The sequence below is a fragment of the Drosophila erecta genome, unplaced genomic scaffold, assembly GCF_003286155.1.
Source record: "Drosophila erecta strain 14021-0224.00,06,07 unplaced genomic scaffold, DereRS2 tig00000092-arrow-pilon, whole genome shotgun sequence".
NCBI classification, from domain to species: Eukaryota; Metazoa; Arthropoda; class Insecta; order Diptera; family Drosophilidae; genus Drosophila; species Drosophila erecta.
In genome coordinates, this window is record NW_020825207.1 from 7,037,702 (window position 1) to 7,054,610 (window position 16,909).

The window sequence follows — 16,909 nt, forward strand, 5'->3', positions numbered from 1 at the left end:
CGTGCCACCCATGGCCATATAAATTTCGTCTCTTATCACTGCACAAGGGGTTCTCGAGGGTACGGCGGAGCGGCTTATCAATCAAAACTCAAATTCGGCGCACGGCCCGCTGATTGGTCGAGGCGATAGAGCCAAAACTAAAAGCGGAATTGACCCGGAATGATATCGATATCCATGGTCAGAATGTACTTGAATTAATTCATTAATAAAGTTCCCCGGGAAAAGGGAGCAAAGTTCGAGAGTCCCCCGGAAGATAATGCCACCGCCACCGCCACCGAAACCGGATAAACGCCAGACTGATAAAAGCGTAATCCTGATGGGTCTGCAAATCGCGCTTCACTTGCTTTTGCTTTAATCACTTAGCACTCCTTAAGTGCTTACAGTTCGCGGCCCTTTAAATGAATTCGACTACTAATTACAGCCGAACCGGGTTTATCTATCTTTTCGACGCTGCTCCGGTTTCATAATTTCTAGAAACAATTTCGAAATGTCCGCTTATTTGTTGTTGGGCCATTAGTAAGCAGAAATCTGGTGGTAACCTGCTGATGAGCAAACATAAGTCCCGAACTCCCAAAAACCCGATGAATGAGCCCCATTCACATTTTTGAGTTTATCTCTTTGCTGGTGGAAAAAGCCAAAAACCCTCCTCGCACACCAATAGAAATGGCCACAGCACGAGGGCAAACAAGCGAGCGCACACACGAGCTATCCAACTATTGATGTATGTAGTTCAGGAACACGATATACAAGTAGTATACGTACACTCATGTGTGCCGCTTTTTTTTCACCGGAAAAAGTCCCAAAAACGAAAGAGAACCGCCGCGGCAAACACTCCCAAAAAACTCAAATCGAAACCGAAAAAGAAACAGAAACAGAAACAGAAACGGAGGCAAAGTCAACAGCCACAGGCACAGGCACAGGCACACCAACAGCAACATCATCCACACCAGCAACTAGTGGCTGGCTGCTCGGCATTGCGTATACGACACAGTGTTCCCGGGCCATTTTGAATGAGAGCTGCGATCGATGCCGGCAGCTCTCCTCTCAGCTTTCAGCGCTCCAACTGCATGCGAAGCTACTCCACAGTGGAGCTGGGAGCTCCCAGACGTCGATCAGATCGGAGTAGTTGGGATTAGATCCTAGTGATTCCATTCAGAACGCACTCCATGTAAGCAGCAATCCGAAGAGCAAGTCACTAACACATTGCCGGCCGAGCACACACAGATACTCACGCACACTGGTTAGAACGTGTTGTTGCTGCTGCTGCTGCGACTGCGGCTGCGGCTGCTTTCTGCTGCGCGGTTTATACTGCCAACACATTCTGATTTCCCTTAGTTATCTTTAGTCCGCCGCGTCGAACGCATCGTACATGCGGCATTGCGATCAGGCGTCCTCAGCGGAAACCGCAGCCGAGTGTTGTATTCGATTCGAAAACGAATAGCAAGAACAAGACCAGAATAAAGTAAAGCATATAACACGCAGCTCGAAACGAATCGAAACGTAACGTAACAAAACGAAACGAAAAGTATTCCCGAAACGCGAAGAAAGCAATGGCAATATAGACAACATCGGCACAGGAACGAACTATAGCCGCGCGCACTTTTTTATACTTTATACATATGCTCCGCATATATACGTATGCATATACATATATGTGCATATACGCTGCCTGGCTCCATACCGCACCGCACCGATCCGATCCGATCCGCTCGGGCCACAAAACTATATAAACATATGTACAATCAGATACTGATAAATATATGCTAGAAGTATTTTTAAGCGTGTTGTTTCGTTGCGCGGCGATCCCGCTTCCTCGTTGTCTTTGCCGCTGTTGCCTTTGTCGTTGACTTTTTAACTTTCGCTTTTACTGTGTCGGCGTACGCGTTCGATTGCTTTCGCTTTTCTCACACGAAAACAAACCAAACCCACACCAAATTCTTTGCAGCGCGCCAAAAATAAGAGCAGCAGTTGCCACCAAATTAAGCTGCCTGAAACGCCAGCCTAACTGCAACACGACGCATCAACCCAGCAGCAGCAGCAGCAACATCGAACAGCAGCGACACCGCGACACCGACACCGACATAGGCATATAGACATAGGTAAGCAGCCAACTGCCAAGAACCCAAAGTTCTCGCTCTCCACTGAAACTTGGCTCAAAACGGGTTTTGGCCAAAAACACACACGACCACGACGAAAACGATGAAACGCAACTCAACGCAGCAGCGACATGCGGCAAAAGTGCGCGCGGTGGTTTGAGAAATTAACCATGTTCCCACTTGGTTGTTGTCGTTCGCTTTTCTCCTTGCTGGCCAAAAAGGGAAGAGAACCGGGAATGCCTCTGAACCTCTGAGCCAACCCCCCTTCGCTGACGGCTTTTGAGTCGCAATTTGCAGCCGTCTTTGTTGCTTTGTTGTGGCTCTCCCCCCTGAACTTGAACAAAGAACGAAATCAGCTTACGTTAGATCGATACTAACTAAGCCTATGTGGTTGCTCCCCAGCACCAGTTCCACTCGGGCACCACTCAAAAAACGTGATCTTAGCTTGTGATGGATGTGTGTTGGGTCCCGAGTCTTCAGTTTGGAAAAGATATCCAACAGATACGCCTGAAATGATGTTATGTAACTAATTTCGTAGGAACACTTAGTTCAATATCTTAAATTCTTAAAGTTCATACATTAAATGGATTTAGAGTTAAGTGCATTTAAGAGTGTATTTATAATAATATTCTAGTTTTCCAATTAAACTAATTGCAGTAGAATAATAAACTATTTGCATAAAAGCACAACTCCCAACAAGCAAGAACTTTGCAGTATTAGCATAGATGGCTGGCAGAGTATCTGACGGATACGTTTCGGATATCTTTCTGCACCTGCTACCTATGCAAATGCAGATAGATTTTGAGCTACTCTTGCCATCATTATCGGCACATTAATTATGGCCAGCAATTTGGCATGCAAATCGGCCGGCCAGCTAAGCTGGGCTTTATCTTCGATCCAATTCAATCCGAACAGATACAATCCGATCCGAATCGATCCGACACGCCTTTCGCCAATCGACGGCTGACTCACTGAGCGAATTTTTGGCATTTGCCCAAGGCTCGCTTTTGGATAGCTGCGCGTGGCTTTTGTTGCGTTTTATCTTCCAACCGGTTGCCGGCAAAAAACAAACAAAACGAGACGCAAGCCAAGTGTTAATGGCATATCCCACAGCTGTCGAGCAGTCCACCAAGACATCCAAATCGAAAATCCCCCTCGGTCTGAAAACCCAAGTAACCCAAGCCACACACATCCATATTTATATCAATGGGCCGTGACGCGAGTTGGAAGCATTAGAACTGCAAGATGCCAATGACCCAATTTGCCCCACTCCACCATTAATAGCCCTGCCTTGGCAATTAATCAATCCGAGTTTTAATGTGAAACAGTATCTGAGTTAGACTGGCATGCTTGCCATTGCTTTTCGATGATATTCGGCTAATTAGGAGTGTTGCTTGAACAGCAAATAGAAATCTTAAATTCACATTAGCCAGCAGCAAACATGTTTTCTGCATTCACAATGCCCCAACTCATTGCCAAATAAGTGGGGTTTTTCCAACTACTCAAGTACTCAAGTACTCAAGTACTGGGTGGAAGAATTCTCGCGTCTGGGGTTTCTAATTCTTCGTAATGGTCGAATGGGCTTGCGTGTGGCCTGCAGAGTTGGTGGATTGGAAAATCCACAGACGGAATCGACAATCTCGAGACTCGAAACTCAAACGGCGGGCTGTGGAAATTTTCCCTTAACACGGATCGTTAATCGGTGTGTAAATATTTACAGCAGATTAAGCCAATTTTAGACCGCAGTTGCAGTTTGTTTGTTTCCTTGATTTGCTTATCAGATCAGATCGTCGTCGAAAACAAAAACAGCAACTGCATTTTGGCGCCAATGTCGGGGTCGAAATGGATCGAACCGAATCAGATGGGATGGCACCGAAAGGGGGAATCGTATCAGCTCGCTCGGGGTCGAATCGGAATCGGAATTTGAATCTGAATCAGAATCGGATTCGGATGCGGATTCGGATTGGGAACAGAGCCTGAAACGGAGATGGAATGTGGATGTGGGATGTGAAAACTGGGCTGCGTCATGAGGCAATGACATCGGGAAATGACTGACACAGCCACGTGCAAGATAACCCAATAAATAAACATTTAAATAGCCATTGAAGCTAACGCTCAAATCACGACTTTTGTCGACTCAAATGCTCTCGATTTTCAATTAGAAATAATTGCGCTACTTGCACTTATTTTCCACGATTTAAACATGTTAATTGATTATGAATCCATGCTCTACTTCCGACAAAAGGGCGGACCCCAACCCCATCGACCATTGATCGCCCCACTAATTGTCGCTGGCTTTGTTCATGCCGATAGCCGATGAGGCGGTGATAGTGCTCTTTGGTCAACGCCATCAGCACCATGGAAACAAAAGAGCCAGCGGCTGATAGTGTCCCGCATATGCTTGCAGTAAGATTGCTAATTGTGCCAGACGCTCGCCGACGGAAAGATACTTCCTCCACAGCACAACCATATCGTGCTCTGTGGATTACTCCGCATTGTGCGTAATATGTTACTCCGGCTCCGGGTGAAAGGCCGAGCGTTGAACTTGAGGTGACAGCTGCCCCCGAGTGTACGCCATCCCGATCCCCGGATTGGGGCCAACTATGAAGTGGCGACACGAGCGTGGAGATCAGCCGCGGATCTCCGGAGAAAGCCATTCACCTACTCCATACGATTTTGTGACGATATATTTTTGGATCTTCCGGCTGACTTTGTGGGGCAGGGGCTTCTACTTATTCCGCAGCTGTTATGTAATTTCCATTCAAACTAACATATATAAATCCAGAAGGGTATATGTTGTTTTCGAATCTATGGTATTCGAAGTATGTATATTTTTTATCGTCAGTGAAGCTGCTTTCCAAATTCAATTCGTAATACATGTGAATTATTCAACAATGTTTGAAATTAAACATGTGTTTGTCACCTACTTTACTTGGTTGCTTAAGCATGAGTGTATTATCAAAAAAGCTAGTTTTGATTAGTTATTCAAATAATAATTTGGAGGAAAATATGTTCCCGGAACAATAAAATAAATACCTAAAAGAGAAATAACAAATAAATATAACAAAAAAAGTATACTTCGTAAATATTGAAGTTTATATAAAATCCAAAACACTTTGTGCGATTTATTTTGATTTTTGTAGAGCAACTTCCTATCCGTTTTAACAGTCACACATAATTTCTTGGGATCATTTTCTTAGAGCATCCCTATTCGTTGTTTGCCACGCCTATTTGATCGCGTTCACGGAAACCTCTTCGCCAGACTGGCCTTCTTGGGCACTCGCTCCATTTTGGGGCCGGCTTAGCTAATTAATATTTTGAGCGTAAAGTCGTTTAACGATTGCTTCACTTGTAGCTACAAATTGCGGCGCTGAGATACGGCACTCGGAACCTGTCCGAGACGGGATACCACCAATACCATGATATAACCAACTATCTAAATGGGTCCGCACGCACGAGGAGTGGCGGATTGGGAACTGGGAATTGGGGGCCCGTGGGAAGGACGCCCGGACGAAGACCAAGAACCGGACGCCCACAGTTGCATGTTATAAATAACAGGGCCGTGTACTACATGCGACATATGTGTGTGCCACACAAGCCGAGGGAGACGGCCTGCAGATAGAGATACAAATACTTGTAGATACATGTGCACGATTAAGGAAAACGGACGGACGGCAGGAACACATCTTAAGAACTTCGCCGTCTGCGTCTGCGACTGCGTCTGCGTTTTTGTCTGGCCGGTTGCTTCCCATTGCCCCCACTCCTCGGAATGCCCTCTCAAGTGCCCGTCCTTTTCTGGCCATATGGGCTTACCTATAACATTTATTAATTCAATCGACGCGCATCAATTTAAGCGCTGTCAGCGCTCACAATTGGCACTGACAAGTGTTTGCGACCTCCGCCCCCTGGTTCTGCTTAAAAAATGAATTATGGGTCGAGGTCGGAGGCGGGTGGCGGGAGGCGGGAGACGTGGGCTGTTTGCTCGCAGCGGGATTAGCTTACCGCAAGCGGGCGGAGGTCGGACTCGCAGGGCACGGAGGTCACATGGCCATGGAGGCCGCAGGAGCCACCATGTCACATTATCCGCCGCTTGTGGAGCCAAACCCACCGGGAAACAAACAAAACGGAGAGCGGTAAGGTTGGATTTTTCTAGCTCAAAGATGGGATACTCTTACGCAATGCCAGATGAATGAGGTTACGGATATTATATTGGGAACTAAAATGTTTCCATCTAAGAAATTTAATGGCGGAAATTATAATATCAGGGGCTGCATTAAAAAGTAAATATAATATATGCCTTGGATGGCCTTATATCAGATAAAGTCTGATAAAGTCTTACGGCAATGGTTTAAGACCTTTGATAATAACTTCGGTTTATTACTTAGAGCTATAAAATGTTATGTCCTTATATACCAAAAGTACATGGACAGTTACTAAGCAGTAGTAGATATTCGCTTCAAGCCTAAAAGCACATTAGGGTAGTTAACAAGGCCCAATAGCAGTTAGCCAAGACCCTATGTGGGTGCGTCCTCTGGCCAATTTGTAGCCCTAAGATGTCTTCGCTTTCGATATGGTGGCCACAATATGGGATCGGGCCAACAAGTAAACGCTAATGTCTATTTATACTTCTGTTGCTGTTGCAAGTCAGTTACGCGATGGCACTTGGCGGGTTTCCCTCGCTGGGTTCCCGATGCCCGGTTCGGTTGCCACATCTCGGTTATTGGTTCTCGGTTCTTGATTCTCGATTCTTGATGCCTTGGGTCCCGGTCGCAGTTCCACTTTGGAGCACTTCCCACTTCCCCATGCCGCCAACGTGGTCATTTGGGCATGAAAATGAAAACAAAATCTGAAATACGAGAAGGGGTCTCCCGATAGGGTGTGCGACCAGTATTATGTTATTGTGCTTGGAGTGGCTCGAGGATGGTTGTCGCAACACTTTCGATTGCTCAATAAACAAAAGCCAGCACAGCCAGACCCTTGTACTATCGGGACGCGAGGTCTTTATGGGATCCCATAAATTCGCCTGGTCAATGATATGGCCGAAATTTCTGCCATAAAGGCAATGAAATTATCAAACTGGGCCCTGTCACGTGGTGGACGTGGACGTGGAGGTGGAGCTGGAGGCACCACGGTTGCTAGGTACGAAACCCCGTATCTGGGGGCCATAAGCAGTTCACTATGCGGTTAAACCGTCGCCGGGCCGCGAAAATCCGACTTGATAAGCCTCAAAATCTGGCAAAATAATCAATTAATTTATGGAATGCAGCCGCAAAAGTTGGGATATCAGGAGCCAGCGATTACCAGTCAGTTATCCGGCTATATCTCCAACGATGAAATCTCGGCCATCGTAAATCCCTTCAATTTGCAGTGAGATACGACGCTTTTATCTCCGATTATCTCAGATCTGGTGGAAGATAGGTTTCGCTTTGGTTACAGAAGACAAAAGAGAGCTCATCTTGACTCGTGTGCTTATGAGGGGTCTGGATCAGCGGATCCATGTAAGCATCCGCTCCAGCTGAAGCCATGCGTTTGCCAACTCTATGGCGAATTGCCCTCGGCAGATCAGATTAGATAAAGGCAACAATGGCAACAAAGCCAGCGCCAAGGCCAAGAGTTTGTTAGCCGAAAGATGTGGACAAACAAGAAAAGCAATCAACAGAAAAAAGCCCAAAATCCACAGAACATTTTTTCGTACTGGTGTGCCTGGCATATTGAGTTCTCTGAATATTGTCGAGTTGAAAGACTGCTCCTCGGGCAAATGAAAGAACCATTTCGGATACATACTCGTATATTAATTGCAAATTCCATTTGGTTTTTGGGCCTGTGCTTGGCCAAGACAATCGTTGACGCACTAATGGCCCTGGCATTGGCCATGTCTGACTTTTGACAATCCACCACCCACTGAAGCACCACCTGCCACCCCCACAACCCCCACAGCACCCACCACCCACCACCCAGCGATGAACGCCCCCCTGTCAGTGCCATCTGCCGATTGACGTCGATGTGATAAACAGCAAAAGCCTTCGCACCACGCACCTTTGCAGATATCCCACAGATACATGTGTATAGTAGGGGGCAGATTCGTAGTGCTGGATCTAAAATTCTCATATCAGATTGTGAAATACCCTTCAGTGTATTTACCTGATCTGTTTGTAAGGCAATGAACACTTGTTTGTGCTTACACAGTGATTGTGCTGAAACGGGTATAAATACGATACATACGATTACTTAAATCTGATAAATTGTCTGTCTGCTTTATAAAGTCACACTTGGGAGAAAGAAAAGTGTTACAAACCTGTATTTTGAAAGCATCAATCCATTGCCGGACGTAGTCCTTTCTAATCGCCCAAATTGTGACCCTATTGTTGTGACCCACATAGTATCGGTACAGGTGCAGTTGTATGCTCAATGGTGCGACAATCGGGGCACGTGACATATAAAAATAGACTTATCCATGCAAACCAAAGGGAGTCGTGGGGGCGTATACGCAATGTGAAGGCCACACAGTTTGGGTAAACACTTGCGTAACACACACAACCCGATCTTGCCTGGGTGCGCCCACACTGAACTGATCTTTCTTCCAGGCAATGGCAACGCAACAGACCAAGTCGCAGGACGAGCTGGCATCCAAAGGCCTGGTGTCCAAGCAGCCGGACAACATAAAGGAGGAGAATGAGAGCGAGGAGGAAATCGAGGAGGCAGCCGTCGTCGTTCCTCCGGACAGCGGATGGGCCTGGGTGGTGATGGTGGCCTCCTTCCTCTGCTGCACGGTCATCGACGGCATCGTCTTCTGCTCCGGACTCATTCAGGAGCAGCTGATGAAGGAGTTTGGTGTGAGTAAGGCCTACGTGGCGTTCGTATCCTCGTTGCTCAGTGGTTGCTACTTGATGGCGGGACCCTTTGTTAGTGCCATGGCCAATCGGTTTGGATTCCGTCCGGTCACGATCACTGGAGCCATATTCGGAGCCATCTGCTTCGGACTCTCCTACTTTGCCACCAGTGTGGAGTACCTGTTCCTAATCTACGGCGTGCTCGGAGGCATTGGATTCTGCATGGTGTACATACCCGCTGTGGTGATCATTGGATTCTACTTTGAGAAGTGGCGTGCCCTGGCCACCGGAGTTGCCATGTGCGGCTCCGGAGTGGGCACCTTTGTGTTCGCCCCACTGACCAAAATCCTTCTGAAGAGCGGGTGGCGCCAAACGCTTGCCATCCAGGGAGTCATCGTGCTGTCGTGTGCCCTCTTTGGCTTGGCTTTCCGACCCATCCAACCCATTACGCTGTCTGTGACCAACGAGGAGGGAGATGAGCAGGAGAAGAAGAAGTTGAATGGTCATGGCAATACGGTGGCCCCCACGCCGCAACTCCACCAGGCCGCCTTCACCAAACCCCTGCCCGAGGGTCGTTTTGCCTATTCGATGCCCAACTCCGCCCACAATACGTACATGGGTGCCTCGCAGCGCAACCATTATCCCACCGCCCAGGAGATCTTCAAGGGCATGAACCTGGAGCGCCGACCATCGGGCACGGCCCAGGGCAGCAAGGGAACGGAACTGAAACAGCTCAGGAAGTCGCAGCCCACCACCCCCAACGGAGATCCGCAGCAGCTCACCTTCAACCTACACAAGGAACTGACCACCGTGGGTGAGAACGAGGAGGAGGCCGAGAACGATAACCTGTTGGAGACAGAGGCCAAGCCAGTGTCCATCCAGGCACGCCGACACACTGTATCAGGACGCAGACCTCAGGACATTGGCAAGCGATCGGCCGCTGCCGCTCACGAGACGCACCATGGACAGTCGCACTCATCCAGACCCATGTACCGAGATGATATCTTCTTCTCCGGATCTCTGACCAGGATTCCCCAGTACCAGTCACAAACCTCGCTGGCCTATCACATGTCTGTGACTCGTCTACCCACCAAGCAGGACATGCTGGAGGATCGGCAGAAGGGATGCCGCATCTGTCCGGAGGCAGTGCGTCGCACCTTATCCACCATGCTGGACACCACGCTGCTCAAGTCTCCCGCCTTCATGTGCCTGGCCTTTAGCGGCTTCCTCACCATGATGGGCTTCTTCGTGCCCTTCACCTTCCTGGTGGATCGCGCCAAGGACGCGGGTATGGATGAGCAGACGGCCTATGGAGTGCTTTCCGGAATTGGCGTTGTAAACACATTTGCTAGGATTGTATGCGGATCGATTAGCTCCTTCCCTGCTGTCAAGCCTCTCTGGCTAAACAACTTTGCTCTAACCGCCGGCGGCGTCGCTACCATCTTAAGCGGCGTGGTCATCAACACGGCCAGCCAGTGGACTTTCGCCCTGTTCTTCGGTATCTGCATTGCCTGCTTCTCGGCCCTGCGATCCCTGATCGCCGTGGATCTGATCGGACTGGAGAAACTAACCAACGCATACGGATTCCTCATGCTGTTCCAGGGATTGGCGGCTACTTTCGGCAGTCCCATTGCAGGTGAGTGTTCTACAAAAGTGGGAATGGTGTACAGTTTACTTAGTGATCGGAAGAAACTTGAACTAAAGATGTATATATCCAACAGGTATCCTCTACGTGGCGACAGATAGCTACAACGCCGCCTTCTACTTCGCTGGCGGACTAATCCTACTCTCGGCCTTCCTGTGCTACCCGCTCACCTGGGTCAGCCGATGGGAGGAGCGGCGCAACGAGAAGCTGACCCCCCTACCCGCGGCCTAAGGAGCTGCTTGGATCGGAGCAGGAGAAGACATGCCAGACAGCCTGAACACCTTGTCATCGCAGCCACAACTATCTCCGATAGCACCTTTCGGTATTGGCAACATTAATTGCCAATCACTCATCATGTCGATGGAGCTCCCGATATTCCGAATTACCGATGTCGGAGGGAAGCGAGTGCGGAAGCGTGTTCCGAGTACTTAATACGTTAAGATAAGACTAATCGTAATGTTGTGCCTTCAGCGATATCGAGTGCCTATCACACACACCCAAACCCAAATCACACGCATAACAGCAGAATGGAGCGAGTGTAAATTATGTTTCTATAAGCTTTAGTGGAGGAGCCCCTAGGTGGACTAGAATTTAGCAGCTAGGCTAAGCGGAGGATCGGAGTGGAGGAGAACCGAACACATTATTAATACTATTACGATAGCCGTAAGCAGCTGAGCACATGGCTATGGCTGGGCCACAAGTCGACTGCCAAGTTAAGAATCGTTTGTTGAGTTATTTAACATGATAGGGAACGAGCATTTGTTTACCTTGTAAGAGATATGGTACTGCACCGCCATCGCGGACTTGTTACATAGCTAGCTAGATATACGTACGTTTATCAATCAATCAATTAGCGACGCGGCCAGACGATCGGTCGGGGTTAATGCACCCACCACCGATCTCGATACCGATGCCGCCGCATCGTGGGATTAGCCGATCGTGGACGAAGCAAAACAAGCAATCAGCCGCACGATGAGGCATCTGGCAAAAGTGCTGTGCTCTTATGCAAACCGATTTATATATTACACGGATACAGATTCAGAAACACACACGGACCGCTACATACTCAGCACGATGAGTGCGTTTCGCGTTTACGTTTGTCAACTACAATAACATTAGGACAGAATGAATGATTTATATTACATTTAAATTAATGAGTTTACATTGCATTGCATGCGACATAAGGTTACATTTCATAAACAATAAAGACGATTTCAATAATACGAACTAACGATCTATTGGTTTATTACTTTCGGAGCACAAAGTATGCTTAACTAAGGGGCTCAAGCGTGACTATGAACAAACATTCCAAATGTGGCCTTAAACTATCAAGTTAAATAAGTAACGTCTCGGGTGTTGTGTCTTTGGTCATGGCACACTACTTTTCCTGATTAAGTGAATTGATGAACTCCTCTAGCTTCTCTTGTATCTGTCGCACTTTGACTGTTGAATTTAAAGCAATTAAATTGGCGCCAAACTCAATTAAGCAAACACTCACTTAGTTCCTCGGCTAGTAGCACGCGCTTGCCGGTGAGCAGATAACCCTTCTTCTCCTCATCATCGCTGAACTCGTCCAGCACCGCTTTGATCTCCTTGTCCAGCCGACGCGCCTCCCGATTGATTACTTGCTGTCTCAGTGCGTTGCCTGTTATCTTGATCACCTGCTGGATGCGCCAGAAGAGCACAACGTCGCTGCAGGATATCTAAGAACGCAGTAAGTAAAAGAAATTAAGTAAGTTGGTTCAGCTAAGCGTAAAACCTTTTGCCTTACCTCACACTCGGCTCCCTGCTGCGTGTAGAGGTAATAGGCCTTGCGGCAATCCTTTGCCCGCTGTAACGCCTGCTGAAGGAAGTGTCTGAAAAGGGGATATATTGTGCTCACTGATAAGCAGCCTAGATGGTTTGGCAATACAACATACTTTCTGTAGACCGGGAACCACGTTTGCCTTATGTAGTCCGTGTCCACATCCACGTTATCACGCTGAAGGTTCTTGCGTACCGTAGTCAGTTCATCATGAGTCAGGGTGGGCAAATGTTTCTGCCAATGTAATGAAAAGTGTGTAAGGGAGGAATACCTTTTAAAGGTATAGACATACCGTATCGTTTTTGAGTATTTTGTCCAGTTCGTTCTTAACGCTTCGCCTCTTCTGCTGGTCCTGTGTCAGGTACTGCCAGTGGGTAAGGCGTCGCATTTGTCCGGGTCCAAACATTTGTGCCAGCGTTTCCTCCGTCTGCACAAGCTTGGCACTCACCGAAGTCTCCAGGAACTTAACCGCCGAATCCCACTCCTGTTTGTCGTGCACAAAACGATCCTCCAGCGTGTTCAGCTGGATAACGCGGAGCATGTCGATGGCCTTGTCTTCCCAGCTGTGCCGCCGAATAGCCTCATCCACCACCGCGGCCTTCAACTGATCGAAGATGCCGTCGTGATCCTGCGCCTTCTTTGAGCGCTCCATCAGGGATATGAATTCCTGCTGCAATGCTTCCCAGCCAGCTTCCACCGATTTAGCGGGCAGTGCCTGCTCGGCCCACTGGCGCAACTTGATGTCTACCATCGTGTTGAAGGAATCTATAAAGAGCATAGTCATCGTATGAAATTAGTTGAGCCAAATTAAGTAGACACACAACTACGAGGGAATGATAAACAAAGCCAAAACATTCAGATTCCTAACTCGATAACTGCAATTTAATTCAATTAGACATTGATTTGGATGAATTCATTGAGCAAATTAACGGGTCTGTCATAAAATGCTAAATAAACACCCGCTGAACGGGTTTTTCGGTCATAAATCGCTAATAACGCATACATTTTTATAATGTGGACATAAACCAAAATCTGGTTTCGTTACAGGTGCTCGTACATCTTTGCTTATGATGCTTTCCGGCACATGACTGTAACGCAGAACCTGTGACAATCCCGGCTTAGTCACTACTTTCGGGGCAAAGGCAAACGGTGTTAATGGGATTCGAAATCGTCCGCCGGGGAGTACACATTAAATTTACACATGTGATTCAAGAAATGTGGCAGGAATCTCAAACCGGTTTGGAATTCTTGAACGCATGTGATTCCCTTGCACGGGAATTCGATGCCGAATGCGGGCCATGATAAATGCAAAATTAAACAAAACATTTTAACGACGCGACGCTTGCAGAGTCACGTGAAGTTCGAGGCCAAGTCATATCTTGCAAGAAACACACACAATGACGGAGCACAAGGCGGGCGATTGGATGGACGTGCCCCCATCGATGACGTCGGCGAGGCCTGCTTACAACCTACACTTAGCACTACAAAATATTACTTTGAGAACCTGACTGTGCAGCGGGCAGATAGATGGTTTCAAACACATAGTTGGAGAGCTTTTCCCACAGCTTGGTGTTAAGAGCGTCGTCCCACTTCTTGGCGGAGATTTGCGAGAGCGTTACCACCTCGTCCAGGATCTCGCCCTTTGCCTTGTCGAACAGCTCATCTCGGCCAGACTCGCGCAATCTAAAAGATTATACCTCATATGTCATGGATCTGTAATTATTTGAAACTGATTTACAAACCTGGGAAAGTTATTCTTCCATTCCGTTTCCAGATTAAATCTAGTCGCCTTAAATGCATCCGCCTGCTGCTCAATGGTTTCCCGCACCATCTTCCAGAAACGATCGGACACCGCCAAGCTCAGATTGCGGCTGGTCACCTGATGGGGCATGATAACCCCTCGACGACTAAGTATGGAGAGAGGTGAACTTTGGATTTTGCCCATCACATCCTCTCTATACTTACTGAAACAGCTTGGAGTTCTTAAAGAAGTCTTCCTCGTACTGCCGAATAGCATCGATGCTGTCATCCTTTCGGCCACGACCTGTAACGACGGCATAGTAACCCAAAGCCTTCATGGGGAAGAGTTTGCCCGAAAGGATTTTCCTTATTCTATCAGGATCCGCGAGCTCTTCGGCCAAATCCACCTTTGTGAGCACAAAAATAGTGCGTCGTCCCAAGGGATCACACTGCATGACCAAGTCCGTCACATTACTGCGCTCAGCGTCCACAGATCCATCCTGAATGCAGAGAATGATGGCATTCGGATTGCTCATATAATGCTTGGTCATCTGGTGAATGGAATCTTTTGTATCTGAAGCCATGTCGACAGTCATGGTCTAAAATAAAATTAGCATTAGATGTATGCAGTTTCACTAGTATTGACTTGCTCACCGAAATTATTCCTGGCAAATCGACTAGAACCATGCGTTGCAGACCGGGACCTTTGACCGTCATGGCAATCACTTCATTGCTGACAGTTTTACCACCTCGCACCGACGCCTTCATGCGGAACTCCACATCACGACGAAGGTCTTGCAGATCAGACTCCTTGGTGAGATCGTATTCCCGGTCAGAGTCACGGAACTGAGCCACATGATATGGGCCTTCAGCTAGAGTAACTTTGACTGGGGCTCGCGTCATCATCTCTCCACTGCCGCGGGGAAAGATGCGAGCCTTAGCAATGGATTCCAGCACAGAGGTTTTGCCGCTGCTCTGATCTCCCACTACCACAACACGGGGAAGGTGATCGGCCATGGTGTAGCCCGTATCGTAGCCGGATAGCTCATCCAGGACCTCAGAGTACATGTCGATCAGGGACTTTTTGATTTTTTTTGCCGTGGTCTTTTTGTTCGTTTTGAGGAGGAGGTATTGCTGGCGTAGCTCGCGATTCTCCTTCTCCATCTTCTCCAGCTCCTTTTGGTACTTAATCTGGACGTTCATGATCTCCGTCTGTAGCGTCTCCACCTGGCTCTGGAGTTTCTCTGCGAGATCACAGAAGAATTATGTATAATATTCTTTTTGCAGGTGAGCAAAAAACCTACCATACTTTTTCCGACTCTCATCGGATGTTATGCCTAAGGCGGCCACCGTTGTTTTCGCTTTTAAGTCATCTTTAGCTGCAACAGATGTTAAGAATAAGTCTCGAGTGCGGTGGACAGGGGTCTCTCACTTTAAATTGGCCCAACGTTGGGAGTCTGTGTATTTGTGTAACCTACTTTCGACAATCTGAACTCCTTGATAATCGGCCGCCTCGATGGCATCATCCAGACGACTGTCGAACCAGTTGCGCCATTCCGACAACTTATCCTCGCCCAGCTGCTTGAGCTTTGGATCTACAAGCAAACGCCCCAATAACATCAGTATCATTCAGTGCGAAAAATCAATCAAAACGAAGAGTTCAATGCGAATCTGACCAAGGTATATGACCATTTAAAGTGAGAGATTGAAAGGGGGAAGGTAGTGCAATATGGACACTCACCGACATCGATGGCGTTCTTCACCAGCGAGCCCACCTCAATGAGATTCCGCGAGAATTGGCTCCACCGTTCGCCCTGCGGCATGGCATCCTCCAGCCACTTAAAATCAGGCAGTCCATCCTTCCAGTCCTCGTATTTCTGGGGAAAACAAGTCATGTCTCTTAAGTTCAATACACGTTATATAACTTGCGAAACTCACTGATTTCAGCGTCACGCCCCCGCCGATGGCGCCGCCCAAGACGAGGTATCGCAGCTTGAGGGCACCCCGCAGGATGCGTACCACCAGCATCCCGTAACCACGCGACGGCGGAGGCATCTGCCAGCCCCTGGCCGAATTGCCGGCAAGTAAGAACTCCTCGTGGCGACGGTGCCTGCCATTTGAACTGGAGCTCCCATTGTCCTGCGATCGACGTGGGTGACTGGTGATGCCACAGAGCGTGGAATGATTGCAGCAGGCGACCTTGGTGGAGTAGACAACAGCTTTTCTCGCGGTGCGCCTGTGGGCAAAACACATTGGATGAAGACTCGCCGATGACGAAATCGTCCGGAAAATGGGCACGTAAAGCTCAGAGTTTTCACGTTTTGGGCGTGGATTCTCACCGGTATGTATTTTGATAGATGCGCAACATAATTGCTGGTCAGGTTTACAGCTTCCACTTAGTTTACTTTGTTTATTTCCGTGAATTATTCAATTTTCCTGCCGCAAACTCATCTCTGAAAAACTCTTTACGGGATGTGGTCAGTGTGACCATAGTTGAGAGGGGTGGTAGTACTCGTTCTGTGTACCTACATTAGGTACATCGTATTTTACATGGAAAGTTTTGTAAAATACAAAAGTATGTTTTTTATTTTGTAATTCTTATGATTAGTTATTTAAAAGTTGAACAATAATTAAAAAGTATTTTAAAAGCTTTGTGATACCATCATTTCGTAATTACCTTTTGAAAGCTTTAAGGAGTTCAATATTTTTTGCCTTATACGCTTTATTAACTCTGCATTATTTAGGGTGTGTATACACTGGCGCAGGGCGCAAAAATTTGAATGATCATATCGTA

The 16,909-nt window shown here is 47.7% G+C and overlaps 2 protein-coding genes across 11 annotated transcripts; one reads left to right on the plus strand and one right to left on the minus strand.

Moving 5' to 3' along the window:
• Positions 1 to 702: 702 nt before the first annotated feature.
• On the plus strand, positions 703 to 11,794 carry LOC6549595 (monocarboxylate transporter 3). Of its 5 annotated transcripts, none has more exons than XM_026981366.1 (4): positions 703 to 721; positions 1,946 to 2,099; positions 8,681 to 10,562; positions 10,648 to 11,794. In XM_026981366.1, exons 3-4 carry the CDS (start codon positions 8,684 to 8,686, stop codon positions 10,800 to 10,802), a joined length of 2,034 nt encoding a protein of 677 aa, XP_026837167.1. In that variant the 5' UTR covers positions 703 to 721; positions 1,946 to 2,099; positions 8,681 to 8,683; the 3' UTR covers positions 10,803 to 11,794. The 5 variants fall into 5 exon arrangements, with proteins under 5 accessions (XP_026837167.1, XP_026837166.1, XP_026837163.1 ...); XM_026981365.1 differs by lacking the exon at positions 703 to 721 and adding an exon at positions 733 to 1,168; XM_026981362.1 differs by lacking the exon at positions 703 to 721 and adding an exon at positions 1,295 to 1,500.
• LOC6549594 (dynamin-like 120 kDa protein, mitochondrial) lies at positions 11,702 to 16,635 on the minus strand. 6 transcript variants are annotated; one of them, XM_001975626.3, is made up of 14 exons: positions 16,455 to 16,635; positions 16,054 to 16,351; positions 15,857 to 15,992; positions 15,594 to 15,710; positions 15,420 to 15,494; positions 14,770 to 15,359; positions 14,341 to 14,714; positions 14,118 to 14,282; positions 13,871 to 14,058; positions 12,668 to 13,140; positions 12,491 to 12,609; positions 12,343 to 12,427; positions 12,070 to 12,274; positions 11,793 to 12,014 (listed from the first exon to the last, which is right to left on the minus strand). In XM_001975626.3, exons 1-14 carry the CDS (start codon positions 16,481 to 16,483, stop codon positions 11,950 to 11,952), a joined length of 2,919 nt encoding a protein of 972 aa, XP_001975662.1. In that variant the 5' UTR covers positions 16,484 to 16,635; the 3' UTR covers positions 11,793 to 11,949. The 6 variants fall into 6 exon arrangements, with proteins under 6 accessions (XP_026837161.1, XP_001975662.1, XP_015012386.1 ...); XM_015156900.2 differs by having other exon boundaries at positions 13,880 to 14,058; positions 16,455 to 16,620; XM_026981359.1 differs by lacking the exon at positions 15,594 to 15,710 and having other exon boundaries at positions 13,880 to 14,058; positions 16,455 to 16,620.
• Positions 16,636 to 16,909: the final 274 nt, after the last annotated feature.